Source organism: Salvelinus sp. IW2-2015, linkage group LG37 (genome assembly GCF_002910315.2).
Source record: "Salvelinus sp. IW2-2015 linkage group LG37, ASM291031v2, whole genome shotgun sequence".
Classification (NCBI taxonomy): Eukaryota; Metazoa; Chordata; class Actinopteri; order Salmoniformes; family Salmonidae; genus Salvelinus; species Salvelinus sp. IW2-2015.
In genome coordinates, this window is record NC_036876.1 from 79341 (window position 1) to 91173 (window position 11833).

General features: G+C 40.8%; 2 protein-coding genes across 5 annotated transcripts; one reads left to right on the top strand and one right to left on the bottom strand.

Annotated features, from left to right (window-relative positions):
* Positions 1 to 596: 596 nt before the first annotated feature.
* On the bottom strand, positions 597 to 2989 carry LOC111960225 (ribonuclease kappa-A). The gene is made up of 3 exons (XM_023982122.2): positions 2737 to 2989; positions 2174 to 2256; positions 597 to 1430 (listed from the first exon to the last, which is right to left on the bottom strand). Exons 1-3 carry the CDS (start codon positions 2812 to 2814, stop codon positions 1286 to 1288), a joined length of 306 nt encoding a protein of 101 aa, XP_023837890.1. The 5' UTR covers positions 2815 to 2989; the 3' UTR covers positions 597 to 1285.
* An 820-nt stretch (positions 2990 to 3809) lies between these two features.
* On the top strand, positions 3810 to 11599 carry LOC111960224 (chromatin complexes subunit BAP18). Of its 4 annotated transcripts, none has more exons than XM_023982117.2 (6): positions 3955 to 4124; positions 4830 to 4924; positions 6010 to 6111; positions 6656 to 6879; positions 7151 to 7249; positions 10999 to 11599. In XM_023982117.2, the coding sequence occupies exons 1-6, from the start codon at positions 4104 to 4106 to the stop codon at positions 11061 to 11063; spliced, it is 606 nt and encodes a 201-aa protein (XP_023837885.1). In that variant the 5' UTR covers positions 3955 to 4103; the 3' UTR covers positions 11064 to 11599. The 4 variants fall into 4 exon arrangements, with proteins under 4 accessions (XP_023837888.1, XP_023837889.1, XP_023837885.1 ...); XM_023982118.2 differs by having other exon boundaries at positions 4008 to 4124; positions 7154 to 7249; XM_023982120.2 differs by lacking the exon at positions 6010 to 6111 and having other exon boundaries at positions 3810 to 4124.
* Positions 11600 to 11833: the final 234 nt, after the last annotated feature.

The window sequence follows — 11833 nt, forward strand, 5'->3', positions numbered from 1 at the left end:
TATAGAGAAAAGCATGTAGACCTCTGTGTAGTCTTATCCTCTCTTTAATGTATGGGGCTCAAACAACACTGGTCAATAGGAGATACACTGTGATTATTACCTGTAACATTTAGAATAACGTAATAAGGTAATGTTCTTTAACTATGCTATTACACTTGGATTTTCTTGCCATGTTACTGTCTATCCAGGGACGGCACTGTAAATTAGCGCAAGCTAATGTGTTATGGTGCAATGCATCTTACTGTCGTAAATTTCTACGTGTCAATGTTATTGCATATGACCCTACTCAAATAAAACGTTATTTTTAAAACTACTCAACAATCAGGATTTATTACATCAAACTGTATCAAGGCTGGACAAAATTCAAAACTTTTGATTAGATTTCCAAAACTGCAAAGCCAAGAGATCTGACTGAACAGTCCATGAGAAAGCAGAGAAATGAACATATTCTGTCCAATAAGTCACTAGATTAGAATAGAACATTCTGAGAAGCACTAGAACACACAAAGAACAGCTTCTGTCGCATAATAAGGCACAACATTCTAGAAGTTCTAAAAAACACTAGAAGTTCAAACTTCTGTGCAGCTTCTAAAACAAGTTAAGGCTTCAAACAAATACAACTATAATTTGAGAAATTGCAAGATAATTTTTACCTGAGGGGAAGACAGGCACAGTGAATTAACAGAAAGCAGTTATTATTCCTAATTCTGTAGACGCTAGCAAGGAAATAATACAACTCTGGTGATTTGATTTCAGTAGATAAATAATAGCACGGCGTTAGTGATTAACCTATGTATGTGAATGATCAATATATTTGTTAACTCCCAATTCTCCACCCTTCTTCCAAAGTGTGCACTTGCACAATCCCGCCCATGGATTTAAGAGTGCTGGAAACTCCCTCCAGCCAATGCTTACATCAATCCCATGCTTTAAGTCCTTGATGGCGACTGTACAAGTGCACACTTGGGAGAAGTGTGGAGAATCAGGACACAAGCCAGACAATAACAATGCTACCATCAGGGCTTGGGTCAATTCCATTTCAATTAAAAAGGTCAACCAAATTCCAATAAAAAAAATTCCTCATTGCAATTTCAGGGTACTTCCTGAATTGTCTGGAATCGGCCCCAACCCTGGCTACCATTCATTCATATTTAAAACAGAACATGTATAGAAAAATACACTTCTCCAGACAGTGTAAGGCGGTGGTGCTGCAGCCTGCAGTACCATGGCAAGTCCAGCAGGTGGTATCAGTCCTGCAGTACCATAGCTAGTCCAGTAGGTGGTGCTAGCGCACCATGTACTCCTTGCGATGGTTGAGTTTAATCTGGCAAAAGGAGAGAGCGGCAACCAGCACATAGATACCCGCTGCGATGAAACAGTTGTATCCAACCTGGTTATAGAGGCCGTAGATGGTGTGGGGAGGCTCTTGACTGGGAGAGAGAGGGAGAGAGAGAGGGGGACAGCGGTCAAGGTGTGAGAAAAGAAAGAGTGGGAAAGGGACACAGGTGACAAATTGGAAAAACCGAGACACTAAAAACGCCAGAGATGCACTTTTGAAGCCCTCTACTCCACAAGGAGCTGAAAGTAATAAATCAAGTAAATCAAAACACAAAGAAAAATTCTACTCAAACTATATTTTGGTATCTGTTTCATTAGTCCACTGTTGACACAGTCCCAACATGTTTTGCATGTCAGCAGTCAAGTTTTGGACTTTCAAGAAGCAAAGTGTCTCTTGCCCCATCATCATGATGATGATGATGATGATGATGCAATATGTATCGATGTGTCAAGTGACACTTCTTGAAAATCGTACATCTTGAAAACTTGACATGCAAAACATTTTGGCACTGTATCAACCGTGGACTAATAAAATAAAATAAAATAATTTGAGTGGTATATTCCTTTAAAAAGAAGCAACAGCATCCAGCCTCCTATGGTCAGTTTTGAGTTTCCTCCCCTAATTAATAAGGATAGGATTGAGGGAGAGAAAGCTGACCCAGAACCATCCTGAACATATACACACACTACTCTACTGTGTATCCTCCCCTATGTTACATTAGAGACACATTTGTGTGTCTCCTGAGTGTGTAACATTTCTGACGCTATTCTTCCACTGTGAGTCATGTGTCCAGAGAATGACTGTGTGACTGCGTGTGTGTGTGTGTGGACTCACTCATTGTGCATGTCTTCCTCTTTGAAAGGCACATCATCTATCAGCACTGCAGAGTGGGTGGTGAAGAAAATACCCAACATTGCCTAGAGAGAGACAGACAGAGCAATTATTTGTAGGGAGCAAATGACAGTAGTAGTATGTATGTCTTATGTTGCTTGTATCAGCAGTGCAGAGTGCATAATACTAGAACAAATGTGAATGTCATGAGAAGAACAAACACCCTGAAGTGAAACTGAACTTCTCAAATCTAGACAGTTTGACAAGAAACATATATAGTCAGTGGCTGTAGAATAACACTACAACAAACACCATCAGTACCTGTCTGTCTAGGTCTTAATGAGGCAAACCAAGCGACAGATGGCTATACAATTCAGCTGTAATAAATTAGCTAGTTAACGTTATGTATACTGGGCTGGGGCTCACACATTGTCATATGCAATGTAAAAAAACATTACCATACTATCTCGGTTGTCTATCAATAACCTAGTCATTTAACAATCACTGTACACATTCTGATAATAAGCAACAAAAAACACTGTACTTTAAGTTACAAGTTATATTACCAGCATTATGACTCCCCAGATGCTGATGACAATACCGCAGGCGGCCAACTTGGGACCGCAAAATAAACACGAAACCATCGTTTAACGACTAAAACAACGACGTAAACTCAAAAATAGACTTATCACTACGGGAACTGTCGTAATTCCCAAGTTAAATAGTAGAAAAAAGGCACTCGGGGCAGCTGTTTGTCGTCTAACCAGTTGTTCCGAGAAGCTCGAGCTCAATCACAAGTGTGTCAGGTGACTTGTGGAAACCGGAAAAACGTTTTTCTATGGATATGTTCAAGAATAAAAAACGTTGCTAAAATTGACAGCGATGATGTTTATGGAAATATGTGTATTTAACTAAGAATATTTTAAAATATTTTAAATTCCACTTATTATTTTTCCGATGAGATAACTACACAAAACAGTTCCAGCGATTTGGCCAAGTGCTTAGGGTGTGTTCGTAAATTCACTCTGGAGTCCCTGAGTGCACTCTGGCGTTCGTAAATTCAGAGCGTTGTCAGATTGTCCGTTCTTAAATACGGAGCGTTTCGCTCTTGGAGTGTTCAGAGCGGACACAGCCTGCAGTGCAACCAAGCTAGCTAAACCTTAAACTACACTAGCTAGCTACGTTAGTTAGCATCTCTAAACAGTGGGAAATCTAGAGCGTCGGTGACTGTAACTGTGCTGCTGGCAACAATTTAATAACGTTTTTTTTGTTGCCGACATTGCATATTCAACAGGTGTTGCGTGTTCATAAATTCCTCAATTATTCATCCCTCTGGCGCACTCGGACGAGAGTGCTCTGAAATCGGAGTAGACTGCCAGAGTGCATTTACGAACGCACCCTTATTAACTGTGTCGAAATGTAGCAATAACGTTTTTGAAACCACACGTAATGTTATTATGTTGCCACTGCTATAAGATAACATGACATTACAATATTTATTTTCCTTTATTCGCTACAATGTTTAAAAGGGGATAAAGAAAATTGAAACATAGTTATGAATTTGGACCAATCGTGAACACATCGCGTGGATTTTGGACCAATCATCGCTTGGAATTTACCAGCGCACGTTAGGACTTCCGTTTGTCTTTTGATGTCGTTTGTGTGTGTTATTTATTTAATTGTACGTAAAAATAGCTGATTATTGCACACAAAACACATGGACTGTGTTACTAAAATGTAACGGGTCACTGAAACCATTAACACATTGCCAACACGAATATCAATATTGTAGGACGCGTCGCGGACGAAGTTGTCCTTTGTTTTGCCAGCCTGCAGTGCAAGCAAGCTAGCTAAACCTGAAACTAAACTAGCATCTCTAAATAGTGTTCTTTCTTGGAAAATCTGAGTCAGTTCAGCAACTACAAAAAGCAAAATGACTTCAGCCTCAACGAAGGTAGGTTGGTTTTAGCCCTAGTTATCTAACGTTATATTTGTTATTTAGCAAGATGCTGCAAAACAAATCTAGCTAACGTTCAAAATAGCAAGCTAATGTCGTTAATTTCAATTTGTAACGTTACCTGTGTAGAATAGCTAGATTTATTCCAAAGAGAAACGTAATATATTTTACTGTCTTTGCTATACCAAGGAAACTCTTTTGAAAATGCATAATTCGTTTTATGATAAGTCAAGCACCAAGGACGTGGCTGAATGAAAGTTTTGGCAAAGTTGTCCTTTATGTGTGTATATAAGCCACCACATGGTGGCGCTGTCTACATGGTACAAAACCCCCTCAATTATCTGCTCTTAGAATAAACATTTAATTCTGCATTAGAACTGTACAAAATACCAAATCTGTAAAAGATGGACAAGTCCTGTATTGCTATAATATGCCATCAGGCATTGCCTTGCAGTTGTTATACAGTTGGTCATACATACCAGGGTTGGGTTCGATGCTAGTCAAATCAGATAGTAAACCAAATTCCAATTCAAAATGTTCCTCATACAAAATCATTGAAGAGAATTGGAATTAATGGAATTGACGCCAACCCTGATACATACTGTACACCAAACAACCTTAGTTACTGCATCAAAATAACATAGGAGAGGATAATTCAAAGGTATTTGTGTTTTTGAGTTGTTTTCTGGGTTCATGTCTCAGGTTGGAGAGATCTTCTCAGCAGCAGGAGCAGCTTTCACTAAGCTGGGTGAACTGACCATGCAGCTGCATCCCGTGGCTGACTCCAGCCCTGCAGGGTGAGGGGAACACACACAGTAGGGTTGGGCCGATATAGGATTAAACCGAATATTGTGATATTTGACATTGACAATATATTGTGAAGTGCAAGACTATACTCTATTTGAACTTTACAAATCAAAACTGTGGTTTTATCAGTTAGTATGTTGAAAATTAATTAAGTCATATTTGTTCGCTATATGAAGATCATATATTGAGAATGCAACTATAATATCATAACTGTAGTCGGTATCATTTAGTCATTAGCGGCGCAGAATTATTATATTGGCTATCGCGATATTTGGAATAGCATGTCGTAGAAGAGGTCTCCCCAAATATCACCTAACACATACACACACACACACACACACACACACACACACACACACACACACATACACACACACCAAGTTGCATGTAGATAAAGAACTGTATCGATTGGCCTATGTGGCGTTCCATGTCTCTAGTCTACATTATAAGTCTGTCTACTGACCACGACTTGGTTATTTCTGGGCTTGTGTCACTGGTAGTAGACTCTCTGATTCATTTGCTGTGCTCTGTGGAATATTCTTGCCAAGAAAAACACAGAGGGAACACTGCTGCGTCATTACCACGAAGCACATGACACCCTCTCTTAGTCACTGGGCGGTGGTGATCCTCTCAGTCTGAGGGGTTCTGAATGCCCATGAGGAAATAGAGCATTAATTGCTGATCACCTACTGAGTGTTACTGGTGTGAAATGGATAGCTAGTTAGCGACTGAGTGTTACTGGTGTGAAATGGCTAGCTAGTTAGTGACTGGGTGTTACCGCTGTGAAATGGCTAGCTAGTTAGCGGTGGTGATGTCACTCGCTCTGAGACCTTGAAGTAGTTGTTTCCCTTGGGTAACAATGCTTCGTAGGTGACTGTTGTCGATGTGTTCAGACTTTGTGGCAAAGAGAGGAATGGAAGCAACAGTGTTAGGTGAGCAGAATGACTGATCTATAATCATAATGGGTAGTTATTTAGGATGCAAGGTGATTTGTAGATCAGGGATTCTGCAATCTGTGCAATCCAACTGCAATGTAGGTTAGTGGATCTGAAACACGCCCTGTGTGTCGTTGCAGAGCTAAGTGGACGGACACTGAGATTGAGCAGCTGAGATCGACGGTGGTGAGATTTGGTGATGACCTGAACTCTCTCAGCTCTGTCATCAAGGAGCGTACCGTGTAAGGACACACTCTCCCTCTTCTTCGTCTTTCCCCTTTCTCTCCCTGCCTTCTCATTCCCAATGGCCTCTTATCCAGTTATATTTGTCCCATTCACAAGTATAGTGAAATGCTTAACTTGCAAGCTCTAGCCAACAGTGCAGTAATATCAAAGTAGTATAACAAATAATAATACAACAAAATAGATCTAATAAAGAAACATGTCTCTCTACGTGTCATTTATTCTCTTTCTCCTTCACCCGGTCTCGCTGACTTACCCCTTGTATCTCTTTCTCTCATTAAACACTTCACGTCCAAGTGGTGTCCAGTCGTATCTTTTAAGAGGTAGCTAGCTCCAAAGCTAAGAAGATAAATAGACTATCAGTGACACAGGCCCTGATGAGATAAACCATCACTAGAAGATAATCCGTTGTACTGTCTGTCTACTAGTGCTAAAGATCTGTATCAAATTGTGATGGTTTCCTTTTTTTAAAGTGTTTGATGACAGGTTACTGGTTGAATCCCCACCACCACGCTAACCTCCCACCTTGTCTCTCCTCATCAGGGCTCAGATTAAAACCACAGTCAAGAGGAAGCTCTATGACGAGAGTGGGATGCCCATCTCCACCGACTCCCCAAAGAAGGCCGTGAAGAAGACTGCTGTCACCATGGCCACCACGGCTACTCCAACTGTCATCGCTGTGCCAACTGCTCAGGTCGTCTTGCCGGCAGGTCTCCAGGGCAACGTGACCGTGGCTCCTCCCGCTATGAAGAAACAGAAGACCTCAGGTGAGTGGAGATGGATGGATGAAGGAATCAGTCAGCTTTGTAGTTATAATCATCTTGGCAATGTTTTTTATTCACTCCACACACTGAAATCTACTTAGGGCACTTAATAAAGACATGAAGTGTGGGAACATCCATTTATTGGCATTATATCAAAGTGTGATAACTGATGTATTGTTTTTCAACAAAATGTCCATATCATATTTCAGAGGTTTTTACATGTAGCTAACCATCCCGTCCTCTCTTCCTGCCTGGGTGTTATAACGTGTTCCAGCAGACGTGACCCTGAGCGCTCTGAATGACTCTGATGTGAACTCTGACCTAGAGGGACTGGGAGAGGGATCCAACTCCAAGAAACTCAACTTCGATCAGGGTGAGAGACACAACGGCCTTCTTTACTACTAGGGATGCACCTATATGTTATTTTTGGCCGATATCCGATAATTTCCTTGCCAAAAAACCCTGATAGCGATAACCAATATTAAAACTGTTAGCAACATTTTAAGCATTCTAGTACAGTTAAATATTTAACACACACACGGACGCAGAGGTCTAAGGCACTGCATCTCAGTGCAAGAGGTGTCACTACAGTCCCTGGTTCGAATCCAGGCTGTATCACATCCGGCCGTGATTGGGAGTCCCATAGGGCTGCGCACAATTGGCCCAGCGTCATCCGGGTTTGGCCTGGGTAGGCCGTCATTGTAAATAGGAATTTGTTCTTAACTGACTTGCCTAGTTTAAATAAAGGTTACACACCACACTGACCAAAAAGTTATTTTGTTGGCATTTATGTATGTCCGCATTGCCAGTAAAACATAATCAAAACCTATTTCTTTCACTTACTTGTTGTGCTGTTTCGTTGTTTATTTGTTCAGTCGTTTCATTCTCATCCAGGATTTCATCATACATGTCAAGCAGTGAAGTTTCAGCTCTGTCTGTCCGTGGCCTCTCTTCCTCGGTGCGCACTGTCACTGTGTCCGTTTCCATCTTGTCCAGCTGTGTATGTAACATTTAATGTAAAACCAGTTTCTTGTCTGCATCGAAGTAGCGGTCCTTGTACATAGCATCCAGCATGGTGGCGACACAGTAAAGAGGCTCAGAGAGAATGCCACTGAATCGCATGTTCACAGCCTCTAGTACTTTTGCAAGTTTTAATCCCACGGTCTGTGTGGACAGTTTTGTTGAGCGTTTCAATGCAATGACAGAGGATATCACGTCTGCTGCAGTCGATGAGCTTATTTCTCCAGTCAGTTGTTCGACTGGAGCTAGGAGTGTGTTGATGTTTCAAACATGTTCTCAAATACCATTGAAATGGCGGCAGCGGTTTTGAGAACCAGCACATTCTTGAGCATGCCATACGAAATCCTCGTCGACCCACTGTGCTGTCAGACTCTGCATGCTCATGGGGCTGACATCGCTGGTCCAAATGTCAGTCGTGAAGCTAATAGCAGTGACGCCCATAGCAAGTAGCTCATGGATGTGTTTCAACAATACTGTGTAACTCCGGTAGGGCAACATCTGAAAAATAGCGCACTTGGTAGTGTGCACCGGTGCTCGACCAGTCGGCGAAAGCCAACAACATCCATGACAGAGAACAGTGGATTGTCAAGGGCAATGAATTCCATTATCTTGGCGTTTTAATGGATTTTGCATTTTGAGTTGTCTCGCTGAAATGTTCTTACTCTTTCAAATGACTGCTGGACTTCAACTTGTTTATTTGTTGGAAGTGTGCACCTAGTATTTTTCTGCTTTTGTTCTGTGTAGAGCTGTATTTTTCTGCTGTTCTGTGTAGAGCTGTAGTTTTCGTGGCGTCATTACATCATCTACTTATGTTATATAGGTATGCACTTCAGCTTCGACATCGGTTTTGCACATCGGCATTAAAATAGACCGACATCAGCCCGATGTTGTCATTTTTAGCTAATATCGTCCGATTCCGATATGCTCACCAATATATCGTGCATCCCTAGTTACTACTATTCACTACTGCTGATCGTGATAATGCACAGCCTTTGCTATTGACTGATTGAGGGGAACCCAAGAATTAGGCTATTGTTAATCAAGATCGATCTTTTTGGCCGGGGTAGGCCGTCATTGTAAATAAGAATTTGTTCTTAACTGACTCGTCTAGTTAAATAAAGGTTTAAAAAATACTGTATCTGAGAACTGTAGGGCAATTCCACAGTAAAGGAATTGTTCGTAGACTCCTGAATTTTCAGTTAAAATGTATGCCAAACAAAAAACATTGATTTTCGAAATTTAACAAACCATTACAACTCTATGCGCAACGACTGAGCATTTTACAAACGCACGTTTACTGAAAGAACTGCGCAGATGCCGCGTTTGGTAACAGAAAATCTCCCTCATAATGCGACCCGCGTTTTCCAAAAACTCAGTTAAACAACTGCTCTGAATTTAAGATTCAACAAAATAATGGGGCATCAAAATAATGACACATTGACTTTGAAAAAGTATATTTTTAGTTATTGAACTACAGTAAGTGAAGTGGGTTTCACCCAGTTACCGAATTTCATCATGGTTCACTGATCTGTACTAGACAGAAATGCATAATTATAGATATGAATGTCATTGTTTTCATGGTGTTGTATCCTAAATAGGTATATAAATATGCAATATCCTCCTTTGCATAACTGTGGATTATTCTACCCACTGGCTATTATTTTAATGAGCAAACAAGACCAAATTTGGTTGGTCCGGACCAAATCTGAACCAATCATAGACGTCTATGTTTCACACGTTTGGACATCAAAGTTCAGCACAGTAGTGTACTCAACTGTACTGTACTTTTCTTTACTGTCCAAACTTGTGAACCCAACTGTAGTTTGTGACTATGATTTCCCCATTGTAGCTAATTAAATTGCAGAAATTCCGTTACTGATTTGGTAATGGAATAAAGTTTTAATCACTTAATTCATAAACAACATTTAATATCATCAAAAACACTTTTTGATAGGTCTACCCATTCTTGTTACTTATGTGAACTTTCATAAAAAATATATGGCCTTAGATATACTGAACAAAAATATAAACGCAACATGCAACAATCAACGATTTTACCGAGTTACAGTTCATAAGGAAATCAGTCAATTGATATGAATTCATTAGGCCCAAATCTATGGATTTCACATGACTGGGCTGCAGCCTTAGGTGGGCATAGGCCAATCAGAATGAGTTTTTCCCCACAAAAAAGTGCTTTATTTCAGAAATAAATACTCCTTGGTTTCATCAGCTGTCGGGGTGGCTTGTCTCAGAAGCCTGATGTGGAGGTCCTGGGCTGGCATGGTTACACGTGGTCTGCGGTTGAGGCCGGTTGGACGTACTGCCAAATTCTCTAAAACGGTGTTGGTAGAGAAATGAACATTACATTCTCTGGCAATAGCTCTGGTGGACATTCCTGCAGTCAACATGCTAATTGCAGGCTCCCTTAAAACTTGAGACATCTGTGGCATTGGGTTGTGTAACAAAACTGCACATTTTAGTGGCCTTTTGTCCCCAGCACAAGGTGCACATGTGCAATGACCATGCTGTTTAATCAGCTTCTTGATATGCCACACCTGTCAGATGGATGGATTATCTTGGCAAAGGAGAAATGCTCACTAAGAGGGATGTAAGAAAAATTGTGCACAACATTTTAGAGCAGCTTTTTGTGTATGGAAGATTTCTGGGATCTTTTATTGCAGCACATGAAACATGGGACCAACACTTTACATGTTGCGTATATATTTTTGTTCAGTGTTTTTGGTAACGGAATTAAAGCACAAGGCAATGTTTCTTAAACTTACAGAAGGCAGAACATTTTCTCAAATTAAAGTGTTATATGTTGGCAGGGGTCTGTACTTCAACATTGTTTTGATGTATTTTTCTGGAAGATGTTTAAGACCCCTTTTCCATCTGTTTGACCATAAAACAAAGCTTTGGCTTAATTCAAATGTTGGGGATGGAAAATGGTTGAATGTATATATGCTGTAATTTCCCCCCAAAATAGAGATCCTTCGTTTTCATTTAACATGTTCCTTTTCTTTATCTAGACTCTACTTTTTACATCTTGCAGAAACTATACTGTATAACAGAGTTYCCCCCCCCCGTTGTTTTTCTCTCCAGACAACCTGAACCTCGATTCCGGCCTCATCATGAACTCAAGTGACCTGCCGCTCCTCTCTCGTTGACCTCTCACCATTTGACCTTCAGAAGACCTCTTGGCTCCATCCCAAATGGCACCCTATTTCCTACATAGTGTACTACTTTTGACCAGATCCCCATGTACCCTGGTCAAATGCAGTGCACTTAATAGGGTGCAATTTGAGCAGCCCAGGCATCTCTTCTATGAACAACAGCTGAGATCCTTCAGAAGATTTGCTTTGGCAGATCTCTATGGGTGTGTCTAAAAAGGCACCCTATTCCCTATTTAGTGCACTGCTTTTGGCCAGGGCCTATGATGCTATTGCTCTGGCAAAATAATTATTTCAGACACAAATTTCTCTTGCATGAGGAATGTGTTGGTGGATGTAAATAGTGTTATTTTCTTGCATACCTAGTTTTTTTTGTACCATGCAAAAAGCCACTGTGCAGTGAGTCTAGGGTCCAGGCCGATACGAGTGACCAAGGCCTGTAGTGTGTCAATTGCCACTCTTGGTTTATGGCTATACATGAATTATGATGTTGATACCCATCGTCAAAAATATTCCTTTATCTAGGCAGCCCTGCGAATGTCCCTTTGACAATGCCACAATTGTAAACTGTTGTATACTTAAGCAATAAGGCCTGGTATATGGCCAATATACCACGGCTAAGGGTTGTTCTTATGCATGATGCAATGCGGAGTGCCTGGCTACAGCCCTTAGCTGTGGTATATTGGCCATATCACAAACCCCAGAAGAGCCTTACTGCTATTATAAACTGGTTACCAATGTAATTAGAGCAGTAAAAATACATAGTC

Coding starts and splice junctions, on each gene's coding strand:
- LOC111960224 (XM_023982117.2), top strand. CDS start 4,104: ATGACTTCAGCCTCAACGAAG. Junction 4,925..6,009: donor GCTGACTCCAGCCCTGCAGG/GTGAGGGGAACA, acceptor GTGTCGTTGCAG/AGCTAAGTGGACGGACACTG. Junction 6,880..7,150: donor GAAGAAACAGAAGACCTCAG/GTGAGTGGAGAT, acceptor AACGTGTTCCAG/CAGACGTGACCCTGAGCGCT.
- LOC111960225 (XM_023982122.2), bottom strand. CDS start 2,814: ATGGTTTCGTGTTTATTTTGCGGTCCCAAGTTGGCCGCCTGCGGTATT. Junction 2,257..2,736: donor TCTGGGGAGTCATAATGCTG/GTAATATAACTT, acceptor GTCTCTCTCTAG/GCAATGTTGGGTATTTTCTT. Junction 1,431..2,173: donor GAGGAAGACATGCACAATGA/GTGAGTCCACAC, acceptor TCTCTCTCCCAG/TCAAGAGCCTCCCCACACCA.